This window comes from Bombina bombina, chromosome 1 (genome assembly GCF_027579735.1).
Source record: "Bombina bombina isolate aBomBom1 chromosome 1, aBomBom1.pri, whole genome shotgun sequence".
NCBI lineage: Eukaryota > Metazoa > Chordata > Amphibia > Anura > Bombinatoridae > Bombina > Bombina bombina.
This window is the reverse complement of record NC_069499.1, coordinates 1440023707-1440040270: the sequence shown is the minus strand read 5'-3', so window position 1 is coordinate 1440040270 and position 16564 is coordinate 1440023707. Positions and strand designations below refer to the sequence as shown.

Below are 16564 nucleotides of genomic sequence, written 5' to 3'. Positions count from 1 at the left end.
TATGATCCAATTATGTTGTTTATTCTTGTTAAAAATATATTTAAAATACTACATTTGAAGATTCTGAAAGAAGAACTGTTGCTAAAGGTACAATTATGAATGGTTCATATAAAAGCTATAACTTATATAAAGATTTAAAAAAAAAAAAACTTCAAGATTTTCTTTACAAAATCACATTTTCATTCTAAGAAATGTCTGACCTTCTACTTCTCTGTGTACAAAATGCCCTCTTACTACACCACCTACATACCACGGAAGCAGGGCCTGTCTTCAGGTTTACCACTCCAACATTTTATCATTAGCTCCTTGGCTTCAGACACCATCTTCACAGTAGTCAGCTCATCCAGAACAGTATCCATTGGCCTCTGTCCGTCAGGCACTTTTTGCTGAATTAGCAATGGATTTGAACCTATGAGAGGAATACAATGTATTTGCAATTAAACATTGTATTATAAAAATATGCATGTAAAGCAAATATTTTAAAAGCATTTACATTGAAGTTTTGTTAGCACAATCTGTTCAGCAGCTTTTTCTATGGTGATTTTTTACCTGGGAGCATCCACTTTTAGCCCAATGTTGCTTTTCACAGAGAAGAACTTTCCTGAAGTATATCAGTCTGATCCCGCCTAACATTTAATTCCAGCCCGCAATCCTCTGAACAAGGTACGTTGCAACCCCAGACAATCGTTTCAACCCTCTGGGCTTTATCAGTGAGGTGCAGTCATATTCCTCTAAGCACATTGAGAAAGGAGTCCACATCTGATTTCCAGCATTGCACTTAGGGGGACTTCCCCAGGGTCATATTGCAAATACATACAGAAAGACAAGGGCTGTCTCAAGAATGAACAACTGCTCAGTAGCTTTTTCTATGGAGATTTACCACCTGGGAGCAGACTCTTTTAGCCCAATTGTGCTTTTCAAAAGGAAATCACTTTCCTGGAGTAGATCAGTCTGATCCCGCCTAGCAAGGTCAGTCCAGTCCTGAAAAACCAGGCAATCCTTCTCTGAACAAGGAACATGGCAACCCCAGACAATCGTTTTGGCCTTCTTTGGGCCTTATCAGTGAGGTGCAGCCATATTCCTCTAAGCACATTGGTAAAAAAAAAAACACATCTTAGGGAGAATTCCCCAGGGTTATATTGCAAATACATACAGAAAGAGAAGTGCTCTCTCTGGAACGAACAACTGCTCAGTAGCTTGTTCTATGGTGATTAACCATAATTTGTATTGTGTCAAGAATACAATCCTTGAAAAGTTTTTCCTGTATATTTATCTTCTTTGCTGTGGCCAATTAGTGACAGCATAAATGAGTTCCAGGGACGATTAAATAATCACTTTGTAGTATGCAAACGGCTAGATTACAAGTGACACGCTATCGTTAACTCACCGAGATACTGAAATATTGTATCTGCGTTAATTTGCACGCGTATTGTAAATTGAAAGTAAACGCGTTCTCTCAAACTCAATCAAATTTTATGGGTGTCGGGTAAGCACAACTGAAGACCTCCCATAAAGGGTAAGAGCTAAAATAAAAGTTTCACTAAACACTACATAAATACATTAAAATAAACTGTTACACTCATATAAACACTATCTGACAAAAAATATTCATATAAATATTAATTAAAAATATTTATAAGGGTTCAACGGTATATGGTATTTGACCATGTATTTGACTGCAAAGGGCTATAATATATATATATATATATATATATATATATATATATATATATATATATATGCTGTATATATATATATATATATATATATATAAATATATATATATGTGTATGTCTAGATAATTATTCTATAATAATATTTAATACCGTGTTTTGCTGTGTATTTACTGTAAAAATGTCACATTCCAATGTCCTTAAAGGGACATTAAACACTAAATAAATGCTAGCTAGAATGCTGCATTCAAAGAAAATATTAGTCTGAGAATAACATGTAGATGTATTTTTTAAAGTTTAATTTGCTGTTTAAATATTGATAAAATAAAGGTAAAGTTTTAGTGTCTATAAAACAATGGGTGCTGCCATGTTGTTACTTAGGTTACCTTCTCTGCTGTGGCCAATTAGGTACACTTATAAATACTTCCATTTCTAACAGGAACTGAAAAGCTCACAATTTCTGAGTGGAATTACAGGAAAAGGGGACAAAATAAATAATGCAAGTATATAGCAGAGTTTTTTTATATATATGATTTATCATTTTAAATTACCATCTCAAAGTGTTTAATGTCCCTGTAATAATGGAGGAAAATTTTATTTTTATTTTGAAATAGATATTCCTACATATATTTGTAAATATCTTTACCTGTATATCTATTCATATTCCCTTAACGCCAAAGTATCGCTGTTCACACAGCTTATAAACTTAGCTAGGGTTAGTGCAGTGATTCATAACCATCTCAGGACAGACTGTTTCGTGGTTTTTGCCACTCATCAGCTGGGAGAAGGTTAGAATCACTGCTGGGTGAAGTTGATTCTGGGCAGAATACAGCAACATTTTAAATTAGGGGGAGATAAAAGGTGAGTTTAAAATCCTCCACTACACACAAAATATAGAAAAAATAACTCATTGTGTAGTTCATTAACAAATATAGACAGGCCCAGAGGCTTGTTTTCCCACTGAAGTAAAAAGGTGTGTCATTATGTACTTAATTTTGCATATCCTACCCAGAATCCTTTGCTGCATTGGAAACAATGTAATTCAGAGGTTTTCTGTGGGAAAACAAGCCTCTGGGCCTGTCTAGATTTGCTAATGAACTACACAATGAGTTATTTTTTCTATATTTTGGAACTTTTAAATGTTGGGAGGTATGTACAGTATGTTTAATCACATGTACTATATCATAATGGAATATCTATATCTATATCTATAATGGAATATCTATACATTAATTGTGAAAACACTGCACTGTATTATGCTGAGTATCTAAACAAAGATAATGACCACATAGGCACACACATATGTATTATGAGTCTGCTATGGGCACCTCCATATAAAAAAAAAATATATATACAGGTAGCCCTCAGTTTACGCCGGGGTTAGGTTCCAGAAGGAATGGTTGTAAATCGAAACCGTTGTAAATTGAAACCCAGTTTATAATGTAAGTCAATGGGAAGTGAGGGAGTTAGGTTCCAGGACCCTCTCAAAATTGGCATAAGTAACACCTAATACATTATATTTAAAGCTTTGAAACAAACACTTTAAATGCTAAACAGCATTATAAACCTAATAAAATAATCACACAACACAGAATATATAATTAAACTAAGTTAAATAAACAAAAACATTTGCTAAACAGCATTATAAACCTTATAATCACACAACACAGACTTCACTTGCATTTTTCTGCAAACAGTTATTTCTATGCATTACAATCTGGACTGATTTATAGACAGGAAGATCTTGTTCATTTGAAATCAGCTCGATAGCTCAGGTCTGGTTAAACTGATTAATTTCAGCTTGCTTGGCTTTGCTGCAACACAAGCGGACAGCGTCACCTACTGGCTATTTTAATCAGTGCACTGCTTCTCAATGCTTTTCAATAGCAGTCACATGACTGGAAAAAAAGGTTGTTATTCTGAAACGGTGTAAATTGAACCGTTGTAAAACGAGGGCCACCTGTATATATATATATATATATACAGGGAGTGCAGAATTATTAGGCAAATTAGTATTTTGACCACATCATCCTCTTTATGCATGTTGTCTTACTCCAAGCTGTATAGGCTCGAAAGCCTACTACCAATTAAGCATATTAGGTGATGTGCATCTCTGTAATGAGAAGGGGTGTGGTCTAATGACATCAACACCCTATATCAGGTGTGCATAATTATTAGGCAACTTCCTTTCCTTTGGCAAAATGGGTCAAAAGAAGGACTTGACAGGCTCAGAAAAGTCAAAAATAGTGAGATATCTTGCAGAGGGATGCAGCACTCTTAAAATTGCAAAGCTTCTGAAGCGTGATCATCGAACAATCAAGCGTTTCATTCAAAATAGTCAACAGGGTCGCAAGAAGCGTGTGGAAAAACCAAGGCGCAAAATAACTGCCCATGAACTGAGAAAAGTCAAGCGTGCAGCTGCCAAGATGCCACTTGCCACCAGTTTGGCCATATTTCAGAGCTGCAACATCACTGGAGTGCCCAAAAGCACAAGGTGTGCAATACTCAGAGACATGGCCAAGGTAAGAAAGGCTGAAAGACGAACACCACTAAACAAGACACACAAGCTGAAACGTCAAGACTGGGCCAAGAAATATCTCAAGACTGATTTTTCTAAGGTTTTATGGACTGATGAAATGAGAGTGAGTCTTGATGGGCCAGATGGATGGGCCCGTGGCTGGATTGGTAAAGGGCAGAGAGCTCTGGTCCGACTCAGACGCCAGCAAGGTGGAGGTGGAGTACTGGTTTGGGCTGGTATCATCAAAGATGAGCTTGTGGGGCCTTTTCGGGTTGAGGATGTAGTCAAGCTCAACTCCCAGTCCTACTGCCAGTTTCTGGAAGACACCTTCTTCAAGCAGTGGTACAGGAATAAGTCTGCATCCTGCAAGAAAAACATGATTTTCATGCAGGACAATGCTCCATCACACGCGTCCAAGTACTCCACAGCGTGGCTGGCAAGAAAGGGTATAAAAGAAGAAAATCTAATGACATGGCCTCCTTGTTCACCTGATCTGAACCCCATTGAGAACCTGTGGTCCATCATCAAATGTGAGATTTACAAGGAGGGAAAACAGTACACCTCTCTGAACAGTGTCTGGGAGGCTGTGGTTGCTGCTGCACGCAATGTTGATGGTGAACAGATCAAAACACTGACAGAATCCATGGATGGCAGGCTTTTGAGTGTCCTTGCAAAGAAAGGTGGCTATATTGGTCACTGATTTGTTTTTGTTTTGTTTTTGAATGTCAGAAATGTATATTTGTGAATGTTGAGATGTTATATTGGTTTCACTGGTAAAAATAAATAATTGAAATGGGTATATATTTGTTTTTTGTTAAGTTGCCTAATAATTATGCACAGTAATAGTCACCTGCACACACAGATATCCCCCTAAAATAGCTAAAACTAAAAACAAACTAAAAACTACTTCCAAAAATATTCAGCTTTGATATTAATGAGTTTTTTTTAAATTGAGAACATGGTTGTTGTTCAATAATAAAATTAATCCTCAAAAATACAACTTACCTAATAATTCTGCACTCCCTGTATATATATATATATATATATATATATATATATATATATATATATATATATATATATATATATATATATATATATAAAATCAAAGCAAACAAAAGTTATATAAAATTTATATTTTACAAGCAAATTATGGTGGTTTTTAGGATCTGCTCAAAAAGAAACACAGGAATTTGACCATTTAATTGTGATAAAAGTGCAAACATAGTAAGAATTGTTCCTCTTTTACAATAGCATCCTGAGGCATTCTTTCAATCAAATTTGTATCAAACAATGTTTGTTTTATTAAAAAAAGAAAAAGTATAATAAATTCATAAAATTTAAGATGTTGGTAGAAAGTGATAGTATGAGTACAAACTTACCATTGTATGGCTCTTCTCTGGAGAAAAGTGTCCAGATTAAGATTCCAAAACTACAGGCCAAGAAAATCAAGAAAAAAAAAACTGAGGTCAACAACGTAATTCAGTAAAAACATATTATTCTATATTCTAAGTGTCAGTGTTAAGAAATAATCCCTCCCCCTTCCTCTGATTGACATGTCTAATTTGATTGTTAAAAAGAGGAATGTGGATGATTGTAAATGTATAAATGATTGAACATACTGTACTCCACTGATCTACAGATCACTAATAGTAATTTTCCCATTTAGGGCTAGATTATGAGTGGAGTGTTATTTATCACTCCTGCTCGCACACTAACTCCACTAGAAGTAAGCTTTTTGCACTTGTCAGGTAGCGCAAGTATTACAAGTTGAAAGTAAAAAGTTTACACACAAGCGCTAACCAGCCGCGTGTAAAAAGCTGAACTTTGATTATCGAACTGCATTAACGTATAGACATCAATGGAGCACAAAAACTGGAAATAATATAACACCCAACAAATCATGCAAACCCGATCACATTTTCTCAAGTGTGCCAACCTGACATGAAATATTAAAATGTCACATTCCAATGCTCTTCACATAGAAGAATATGTTCTATTTATTCATAAATACATATTTCTATATTGCCTGGACAATGTGCAATTTCATAGCATATGTTCCGCATTTTGTAAGTGAGCCAACTAAGGCCTAGATTTAGAGTTCGGCGGTAGCCGTCAAAACCAGCGTTAGAGGCTCCTAACGCTGGTTTTGGGCGCCCGCTGGTATTTGGAGTCAGTGATTAAAGGGTCTAACGCTCACTTTTCAGCCGCGACTTTTCCATACCGCAGATCCCCCTACGCCATTTGCGTAGCCTATCTTTTCAATGGGATCTTTCTAACGCTGGTATTTAGAGTCGTTTCTGCAGTGAGCGTTAGAGCTCTAACGACAAGATTCCAGCCGCCTGAAAATAGCAGGAGTTAAGAGCTTTCTGGCTAACGCCGGTTTATAAAGCTCTTAACTACTGTACCCTAAAGTACACTAACACCCATAAACTACCTATGTACCCCTAAACCGAGGTCCCCCCACATCGCCGCCACTCGATTAAAATTTTTAACCCCTAATCTGCCGACCGCCACCTACGTTATACTTATGTACCCCTAATCTGCTGCCCCTAACACCGCCGACCCCTGTATTATATCTATTAACCCCTAACTTGCCCCCCACAACGTCGCCGCAAGCTACTTAAAATAATTAACCCCTAATCTTCCGACCGCAAATCGCCGCCACCTACGTTATCCCTATGTACCCCTAATCTGCTACCCCTAACATCGCCGACCCCTATGTTATATTTATTAACCCCTAATCTGCCCCCCACAACGTCGCCGACACCTACCTACACTTATTAACCCCTAATCTGCCGAGCGGACCTGAGCGCTACTATAATAAAGTTATTAACCCCTAATCCGCCTCACTAACCCTATCATAAATAGTATTAACCCCTAATCTGCCCTCCCTAACATCGCCGACACCTACCTTCAATTATTAACCCCTAATCTGCCGACCGGAGCTCACCGCTATTCTAATAAATGTATTAACCCCTAAAGCTAAGTCTAACCCTAACACTAACACCCCCCTAAGTTAAATATAATTTTTATCTAACGAAATAAATTAACTCTTATTAAATAAATAATTCCTATTTAAAGCTAAATACTTACCTGTAAAATACATCCTAATATAGCTACAATATAAATTATAATTATATTATAGCTATTTTAGGATTAATATTTATTTTACAGGCAACTTTGTAATTATTTTAACCAGGTACAATAGCTATTAAATAGTTAAGAACTATTTAATAGTTACCTAGTTAAAATAATTACAAATTTACCTGTAAAATAAATCCTAACCTAAGATATAATTAAACCTAACACTACCCTATCAATAAAATAATTAAATAAACTACCTACAATTACCTACAATTAACCTAACACTACACTATCAATAAATTAATTAAACACAATTGCTACAAATAAATAACATTAAATAAACTATCTAAAGTACAAAAAATAAAAAAGAACTAAGTTACAGAAAATAATAAAATATTTACAAACATAAGAAAAATATTACAACAATTTTAAACTAATTACACCTACTCTAAGCCCCCTAATAAAATAACAAAGCCCCCCAAAATAAAAAATTCCCTACCCTATTCTAAAATACAAACATTACAAGCTCTTTTACCTTACCAGCCCTGAACAGGGCCCTTTGCGGGGCATGCCCCAAGAATTTCAGCTCTTTTGCCTGTAAAAAAAAACATACTATACCCCCCCCCCAACATTACAACCCACCACCCACATACCCCTAATCTAACCCAAACCCCCCTTAAATAAACCTAACACTACCCCCCTGATGATCTTCCTACCTTGTCTTCACCATGCCAGGTTCACCGATCCGTCCTGGCTCCAAGATCTTCATCCAACCCAAGCGGGGGCTAGACATCCACTGAAGAAGTCCAGAAGAGGGTCCAAAGTCTTCCTCCTATCCGGCAAGAAGAGGACATCCGGACCGGCAAACATCTTCTCCAAGCGGCATCTTCTATCTTCTTCCATCCGATGACGACCGGCTCCATCTTGAAGACCTCCAGCGCGGATCCATCCTCTTCTTCCGACGACTAGACGACGAATGACGGTTCCTTTAAGGGACGTCATCCAAGATGGCGTCCCTCGAATTCCGATTGGCTGATAGGATTCTATCAGCCAATCGGAATTAAGGTAGGAATTTTCTGATTGGCTGATGGAATCAGCCAATCAGAATATAGTTCAATCCGATTGGCTGATCCAATCAGCCAATCAGATTGAGCTCGCATTCTATTGGCTGTTCCGATCAGCCAATAGAATGCGAGCTCAATCTGATTGGCTGATTGGATCAGCCAATCGGATTGAACTATATTCTGATTGGCTGATTCCATCAGCCAATCAGAAAATTCCTACCTTAATTCCGATTGGCTGATAGAATCCTATCAGCCAATCGGAATTCGAGGGACGCCATCTTGGATGACGTCCCTTAAAGGAACCGTCATTCGTCGTCTAGTCGTCGGAAGAAGAGGATGGATCCGCGCTGGAGGTCTTCAAGATGGAGCCGGTCGTCATCGGATGGAAGAAGATAGAAGATGCCGCTTGGAGAAGATGTTTGCCGGTCCGGATGTCCTCTTCTTGCCGGATAGGAGGAAGACTTTGGACCCTCTTCTGGACTTCTTCAGTGGATGTCTAGCCCCCGCTTGGGTTGGATGAAGATCTTGGAGCCAGGACGGATCGGTGAACCTGGCATGGTGAAGACAAGGTAGGAAGATCATCAGGGGGGTAGTGTTAGGTTTATTTAAGGGGGGTTTGGGTTAGATTAGGGGTATGTGGGTGGTGGGTTGTAATGTTGGGGGGGGGGTATAGTATGTTTTTTTTTACAGGCAAAAGAGCTGAAATTCTTGGGGCATGCCCCGCAAAGGGCCCTGTTCAGGGCTGGTAAGGTAAAAGAGCTTGTAATATTTGTATTTTAGAATAGGGTAGGGAATTTTTTATTTTGGGGGGCTTTGTTATTTTATTAGGGGGCTTAGAGTAGGTGTAATTAGTTTAAAATTGTTGTAATATTTTTCTTATGTTTGTAAATATTTTATTATTTTCTGTAACTTAGTTCTTTTTTATTTTTTGTACTTTAGATAGTTTATTTAATGTTATTTATTTGTAGCAATTGTGTTTAATTAATTTATTGATAGTGTAGTGTTAGGTTAATTGTAGGTAATTGTAGGTAGTTTATTTAATTATTTTATTGATAGGGTAGTGTTAGGTTTAATTATATCTTAGGTTAGGATTTATTTTACAGGTAAATTTGTAATTATTTTAACTAGGTAACTATTAAATAGTTCTTAACTATTTAATAGCTATTGTACCTGGTTAAAATAATTACAAAGTTGCCTGTAAAATAAATATTAATCCTAAAATAGCTATAATATAATTATAATTTATATTGTAGCTATATTAGGATTTATTTTACAGGTAAGTATTTAGCTTTAAATAGGAATTATTTATTTAATAAGAGTTAATTTATTTCGTTAGATAAAAATTATATTTAACTTAGGGGGGTGTTAGTGTTAGGGTTAGACTTAGCTTTAGGGGTTAATACATTTATTAGAATAGCGGTGAGCTCCGGTCGGCAGATTAGGGGTTAATAATTGAAGGTAGGTGTCGGCGATGTTAGGGAGGGCAGATTAGGGGTTAATACTATTTATGATAGGGTTAGTGAGGCGGATTAGGGGTTAATAACTTTATTATAGTAGCGCTCAGGTCCGCTCGGCAGATTAGGGGTTAATAAGTGTAGGTAGGTGTCGGCGACGTTGTGGGGGGCAGATTAGGGGTTAATAAATATAACATAGGGGTCGGCGATGTTAGGGCAGCAGATTAGGGGTACATAGGGATAACGTAGGTGGCGGCGGTTTACGGAGCGGCAGATTAGGGGTTAAAAGTGTAATGCAGGGGTCAGCGATAGCGGGGGCGGCAGATTAGGGGTTAATAAGTGTAAGGTTAGGGGTGTTTAGACTCGGGGTACATGTTAGGGTGTTAGGTGCAGACTTAGGAGGTGTTTCCCCATAGGAAACAATGGGGCTGCGTTAGGAGCTGAACGCTGCTTTTTTGCAGGTGTTAGGTTTTTTTTCAGCTCAAACAGCCCCATTGTTTCCTATGGGAGAATCGTGCACGAGCACGTTTTTGATGCCGGCCGCGTCCGTAAGCAACTCTGGTATCGAGAGTTGCATTTGCGGTAAAAATGCTCTACGCTCCTTTTTTGGAGCCTAACGCAGCATTTGTTTGAACTCTCGATACCAGAGTTAAATTTATGGTGCGGCCAGAAAAAAACCCGCGGAGCGTTAACAGCCCTTTTACCGCCGAACTCTAAATCTAGGCCTAAGTAAATAATTATACAGGAATTGAACAAGGATTGAACAAAGAACAAGACGCTAGGTAAGTACTGTACTCTTGTTATATTGTGTTTTATGCATTTCCCTGTTTCCCTTTTTGCAAAATATTCCATATCGTTATGTTCCTTTTCACTACCTCTTGTCTATTCAACAAACTATATATTTAATTTACTCCTTCTCCCTCACCACCTGCTACATTCATCGGTCCATCTGTCTCAGAAGTGCAATGTGTCATTGATACAATTTAAAGAGACATTGCATGCCACTTTTTTATATCATCATTCTTATGAAAGAAAATGTTGAAATTATTTCTTCACCTGGCTGAAAGTAGTCACGAGCAGGTTGTAGCGTAGAAATTGCAGGTTGAAGTGAGCAAAAGAAGGCTATCAAACCAAATGCTTGGTTATTGAAATAATTAAACCTCTACAAGCTAAAATGCCTTTGCTGAGATTCTGTTATTTTGGATTTGTAATTGTGTTCCCACATTGCTTCCTCTGTGGATTAAAGAACATTTGGTTTGAGATCCTTCTTTTGCTCACTTCAACCTGCAGTTTCTAAGCTACAACCTGCTCGTGACTACTTTTCAGCCAGGTGAAGAAATAATTTAAACATTTTCTTTCATAAGAATGATGATGTAAAAAAGTGGCATGCAATGTCTCTTTAAATTGTATCAATGACACATTGCACTTCTGAGATTTCTCCATATCTCCTACGTCACACATCGACCAGCTACGTGGGAAGGAGTTCCCTCTCCACTTCAGTTCTTCACCTTACCTCATAGGATTGTTTGTGTGTAAGTATTCTGGCTGCACATTTCCAGATATACATGTTTAGTTTGGACCTCTCACTGCCGCAATCTCGCTAAAAGTATTTCACTCTGTGACCCTCTCTGCAGCAGTGGTGCTGATCGTTGGTGGTGTGGGATGGTAAGGAGGTTGGCAGGTGTGCGGCCCATTGCTCGAGGGGGCGGGAACGGTTGGGACCGCTATGCTACAGAACAAAAAAAACCTCTAAGAGGGGGAAGGAGGGAGGGGGAGGAAAAGAGGGGATCATACTGTGGAAGTGGGATTAGATGGTAGGAAAGCTATTTGGGAGGGGGTAAATGAGGTGGGGGCAGCTACACAACAGAAAAAAAATGTGTGGGGGGTTTTTTATTACATAAAATTGCCAAATTTTGAAAAACCTGTGTACTGGCAGACAGCTGCCAGTACCTAAGATGGTTGTAATTAGTTAGAGGAGGGGAGGGTAAGAAAGCTTTTTGGGAGGGATCAGGGAGGTGGGAAGTTAAGGGGGTAATCCTACAATAAGGACAATAATAATAATAATAAAAATAAATACATTTTTAAAGAAAAGATATAAAACTGCATACTGGCAGACTGTCTGCCAGTACTTAAGATGGGAGTGACTATTAAGGGTTGGGGGAGGGAAGAGAGCTGTTTGAGAGGGATCAGGGGTTGGGAAGTGTCAGGTGGGAGGCTGATCTCTACACTAAAGCTAAAATTAATTAACCCCTTCACTGCTGGGAATAATAAAAGTGTTGTGCACAGCTGCAATTAGCAACCTTCTAATTACCAAAAAGGAATGGCAAAGCCATATATGTCTGCTATTTCTGAACAAAGGGGATCCCAGAGAAGCTTTTACAACCATTTGTGTCATGGTTGCACAAGCTGTTTGTAAATAATTTCAGTGAGAAACCTAAAGTTTGTGACAAAGTTAATGATTTTTTTTATTGCATTTGGCGGTGAAATGGTGGCATAAAATATACCAAAATGGGCATAGATCAATACTTTGGGTTGTCTGCTAAGAAAAAAATGTATATTTTTGATAGGTAAATAAAATTAAACAAGGCTCTATTTCTGTTTAAATGGAGTGATGGCAAAAATGCTAAAAATGCTCTGGTGTTTTGGGGAGGTTTTAGTCTGAAAAGCCCGGTCCTTAAAGTGAATGTAAAGTCACCTATAGTCGTTAACTCAATATTGTCAACCAATTCAAATTAGGGGGACTTTAATTCATCGTTTTTCCAAATTTTATTAATAAAGGTTAAAAAATACAGTTTTCTCTTTGTTTTCGTACTGCTCTTCCTCCGCCCGCCATATTGTCCCTCTCTCTTAGAATGATTGACAGCAACTTTTGTGAATCCGGTTTTCCCCCTCGGGGCGTTCAACCCCTTTTTAGATACGTTATGCTCTTCTTCTGTGCATACGTTAGAACATTATCTCCCGATTCAGAAGCGATGCACGTTCACACGGCACGCATGCTCTATAGCACACAATTCTAAATTGAGCAGTTAATAAAGATTGATCGGCTGCAAGTAAGTATCGTTCTTCTACTGACAGGGTATAAGATAATTGTGAATGCTGAAATGAGCATATATTTCTAATAATAGAGCCTCTCCAGAGTTGTTATTATTTATTAACTCTTTATTTAAGATAAAAAACGAATGCGCAGAAAAAAATAGTTCCACGTGTGCATGCTTCAGACATACGTATAGAGCGGGTGGGAATGCTCTATATGTCACAATGTGAATGAATAACACAGTAGTGCCGGGTGGGAGGAGGAAGATTGAAATCTGAACCAAGTTAGTGATTAAAATATATAATAAATGATAATTTGTTATTAAAAAAACGTAGCAGTTTTAATACATGTGTGTAAAAGAAGTATTAGGAGGCTGCAGCTGTTAGAAAATTGACATTCACTTTAACGGTTTAAGGACATTGTTATAGTATCATATTGTTGAAATGTTTCATTTTAGACATCTACCAATATAGTAATTTTTTTAGGTGGTTACATTTTATCATATGCTGTTTCTCTTATCCGAAAGCGCTGTGTAAACCCTCTTTCTTTTATTTATTTATATATATATATATATATATATATATATATATATATATATATAAAATATATATATATATATACATATATACAGGGAGATACACACACACACATTATCAGCAAGGCTCACATGATGGTTGGCATTTTCTAGCAATAAAGTATTTTTTTAATTAACCTCTTAAGGACATATGACAGAATTTTTCCGTCATAAAACAATTGAGCAAACTGAAAGCTGTGTCCTTAAAGGGTTAAGGTATATACATTTTTTTTTTTTACACATAATGCTATTGCTCACTTAATGGATTAGAGTGTAATGTAAATATAACTTCTATATGCACTGGGAAACAAAAAAAAATAGTGTGACTCGCTTTATTGCTAGTCCTAAAGCCTGTGTACCTGGGCTTTTTTCTGTAGTGCCGCGGTTCCACGCCTACTCATGTCGGCCACACCCCAGCCACGCCTGCTCTCCCGTCGGCCATGCCCCCATTGGCCACGCCCCTTCACACCCGCTTCCGTACGGCCACGCCCCCCATCACACCTGCTCTGGCCCACCCTCTCTGCTGTCTGATCCTCACAAGCGGCTAGGTATGTTTGTCCTCACGCAGTCTCTACTGCTCATGACAGCTTTGGACAAACATACCTGGCCTTTTATTATATAGGATTTGCTTTATATTCATATTTAGACATACATATACATATTTTTAGACATGTATATGTATGTATCTCTATGTTAACCCCTTAAGCCATTTGGATGTAGCTACTACAGCACAGGGTACTTTGCTAAGCGTACCTATTGACGTAGTAGCTACGTCTAACCTTCTCCCTCATGCTGTGGTCCACTCTGTCAGCTCGAACAGCTATGAATGCAGCCAGAGGGAAAAGGCATCTGCTTTCATATTGTAAGAGAGTGTTTACAGTGCTTCTGTTACCATATAAAACAGATCATGGTGGTGCCTTTGGTGGTGTAGGAGACAGGTGGGCCTGTATAATGATCACTTAGAAGGGGGAGGTGGGGAGGGGGAGAACAATGTTACTTTTACTAAATAATATATATATATATATATATATATATATATATATTATTGGGTACTGGCATATATATATATATATATATACATACACACACACACACACACACTTTTTAATTTTTGCTCTCTATATCTCAATTATTTGATTAAGATGTTAGAAAAATCTGCTCAGGTAACACTTAGACGCAGATTATCTAAAGGTACCTGTGCTTGCAAGATTCTCTATGAAATGTCACCTATAATATTAAAGGGACATAAAACACAACATTTTTCTTTCATGATTTGTTTTCTTGTTATCCTTTGTTGAAAAGCAGGGAGGTAAGTGCATTAGTGTGCACGTGTCTGCAGCACTATATGGTAGCAGTCTTGCAAAATTGTTAGACATTAGCAAGAGCACTTGAAGGCAACACGCTACCTATCCAGATATCTCTTCAACAATAAAATAACAAGAGAACAAAGCAAATTTGATAATAGAAGTAAATTGGAAACTGTTTTTTAAATTGTCCCTGGTGGAGTTCTCAAAGTACTTTTTATCTTGAGAGTATATTTCGCCAAGGTTTGTTCCCTACTTTTAGGTATGTGAAGGAGATGCATACATTTCAATAGGGCTCCCCAAAATCATAATGTAAAAATCAATTGAAAAAAAATAAGTATTCAAATAAATGATAAAGTAAAAACTGTATTTTAAAATTCTACAAAAAGTGTGTTTTATGGAAAAATAATGATTATATTGAAATTCCAAAGGGGGGTAAAAAATCAATTGTACACAGTAGAAATAAAACTACACTGCAGATGCAAATCTTGCTGTTTTATCTTGCAAACTGAAAAGAAGACGAGAGTCTCTCAAAATGCGCAAAACATTATTATTATACTAATAGAAAATCAAATGCGTACAGAAATAGAGGCAAGATAGTATACAATGAAAGCAGGATGGAGTATGAGTATGGAAGGGAATATGAAGGGGAGCATGGAAGGGGCAGTGAGCATGGAAGGGGGAGTATGAGCATGCATGGGGGAGTATGAGCATGGAAGGGGGAGTGTTAACATTGAATGGGGGAGTATGAGTATTGAAGAGGGGAGTGTGAGTGTGAAGGGGGAGCATGGAAGGGGCAGTGAGCATGGAAGGGGGAGTATGAGCATGGAAGGGGGAGTATGAGCATGGAAGGGGGAGTGTTAACATTGAATGGGGGAGTATGAGCATTGAAGGTGGGAGTGTGAGTGTGAAGGGGGAGCATGGAAGGGGCAGTGAACATGGAAGTGGGAGTATGAGCATGGAAGGGGGAGTATGAGCATGGAAGGGGCAGTGAGCATGGAAGGGGGAGTATGAGCATGGAAGGGGGAGTATGAGCATGGAAGGGGGAGTATGAGCATGGAAGGGGGAGTATGAGCATGCAAGGGGGAGTATGAGCATTGAAGGGGGGAGTGTGAGTGTGAAGGGGGAGCATGGAAGGGACAGTGAGCATGGAAGGGGGAGTATGAGCATGGAAGGGGGAGTATGAGCATGGAAGGGGCAGTGACCATGGAAGGGGGAGTATGAGCATGGAAGGGGCAGTGACCATGGAAGGGGGAGTGTGAGCATTGAAGGGGGGAGTATGAGCATTGAAGGGGGAAGTGTGAGTGTGAAGGGGGTATGAATATGAAGGGGTAGGGGAGTGAGCATGAAAGGGGGGAGTATGGAAGGGGCAGGGAAATGAGCGTGGAATAGGGTAGTATGAGCATGAAGGGGCGAGTATGAGTATGATTTATTATCAGTAAATGTTTGATTTTATACCTATTCTAAATACCCGGGGTCAAGTAAAAATGTATCGTGCGAAAAGGGGTTGCAAGTGGAAAAAGTTTAAGAAGCCCTTCTGTAGACTATAGGAGGCACCTTGTAGGGACAAGTATCCTCTAAAGGCAGCCCCTGAAAGTGTTGACTAAGTTTTCCACAACCCATACAGCAAATATTAGACAATTGGGACCTTTGTGTTAAAAAATTTCTACAGCTTCCTCCTCACCTGTACACATCATAGGCTTTTGTTGGCTTGTAGTTGAGGTCAGTGAGAGCCTCAGGGGCCATGTATGACAAGGTACCTGCAAAACATGGCTGCACAGCAGTGGAAGTAGCTCCAATAATCTTTGACAATCCAAAGTCTGTGATCTTTAAAAACAAAAAGCAAACAACTCATT

At 38.3% G+C, this 16564-nt stretch overlaps 1 protein-coding gene across 1 annotated transcript in view; it reads right to left on the bottom strand.

The window, feature by feature from the left end:
* The window catches only part of LOC128643169 (receptor-interacting serine/threonine-protein kinase 3), a 59128-nt gene that overhangs the window by 12307 nt on the left and 30257 nt on the right, over window positions 1-16564 (bottom strand). The window contains exons 3-5 of the mRNA XM_053696145.1: window positions 16393-16535; window positions 5574-5623; window positions 251-409 (exon numbers count right to left, since the gene is read on the bottom strand). Of these exons, the coding sequence (XP_053552120.1) occupies window positions 251-409; window positions 5574-5623; window positions 16393-16535 (352 nt within the window). The remainder of the gene's footprint in view (window positions 1-250; window positions 410-5573; window positions 5624-16392; window positions 16536-16564) is intronic.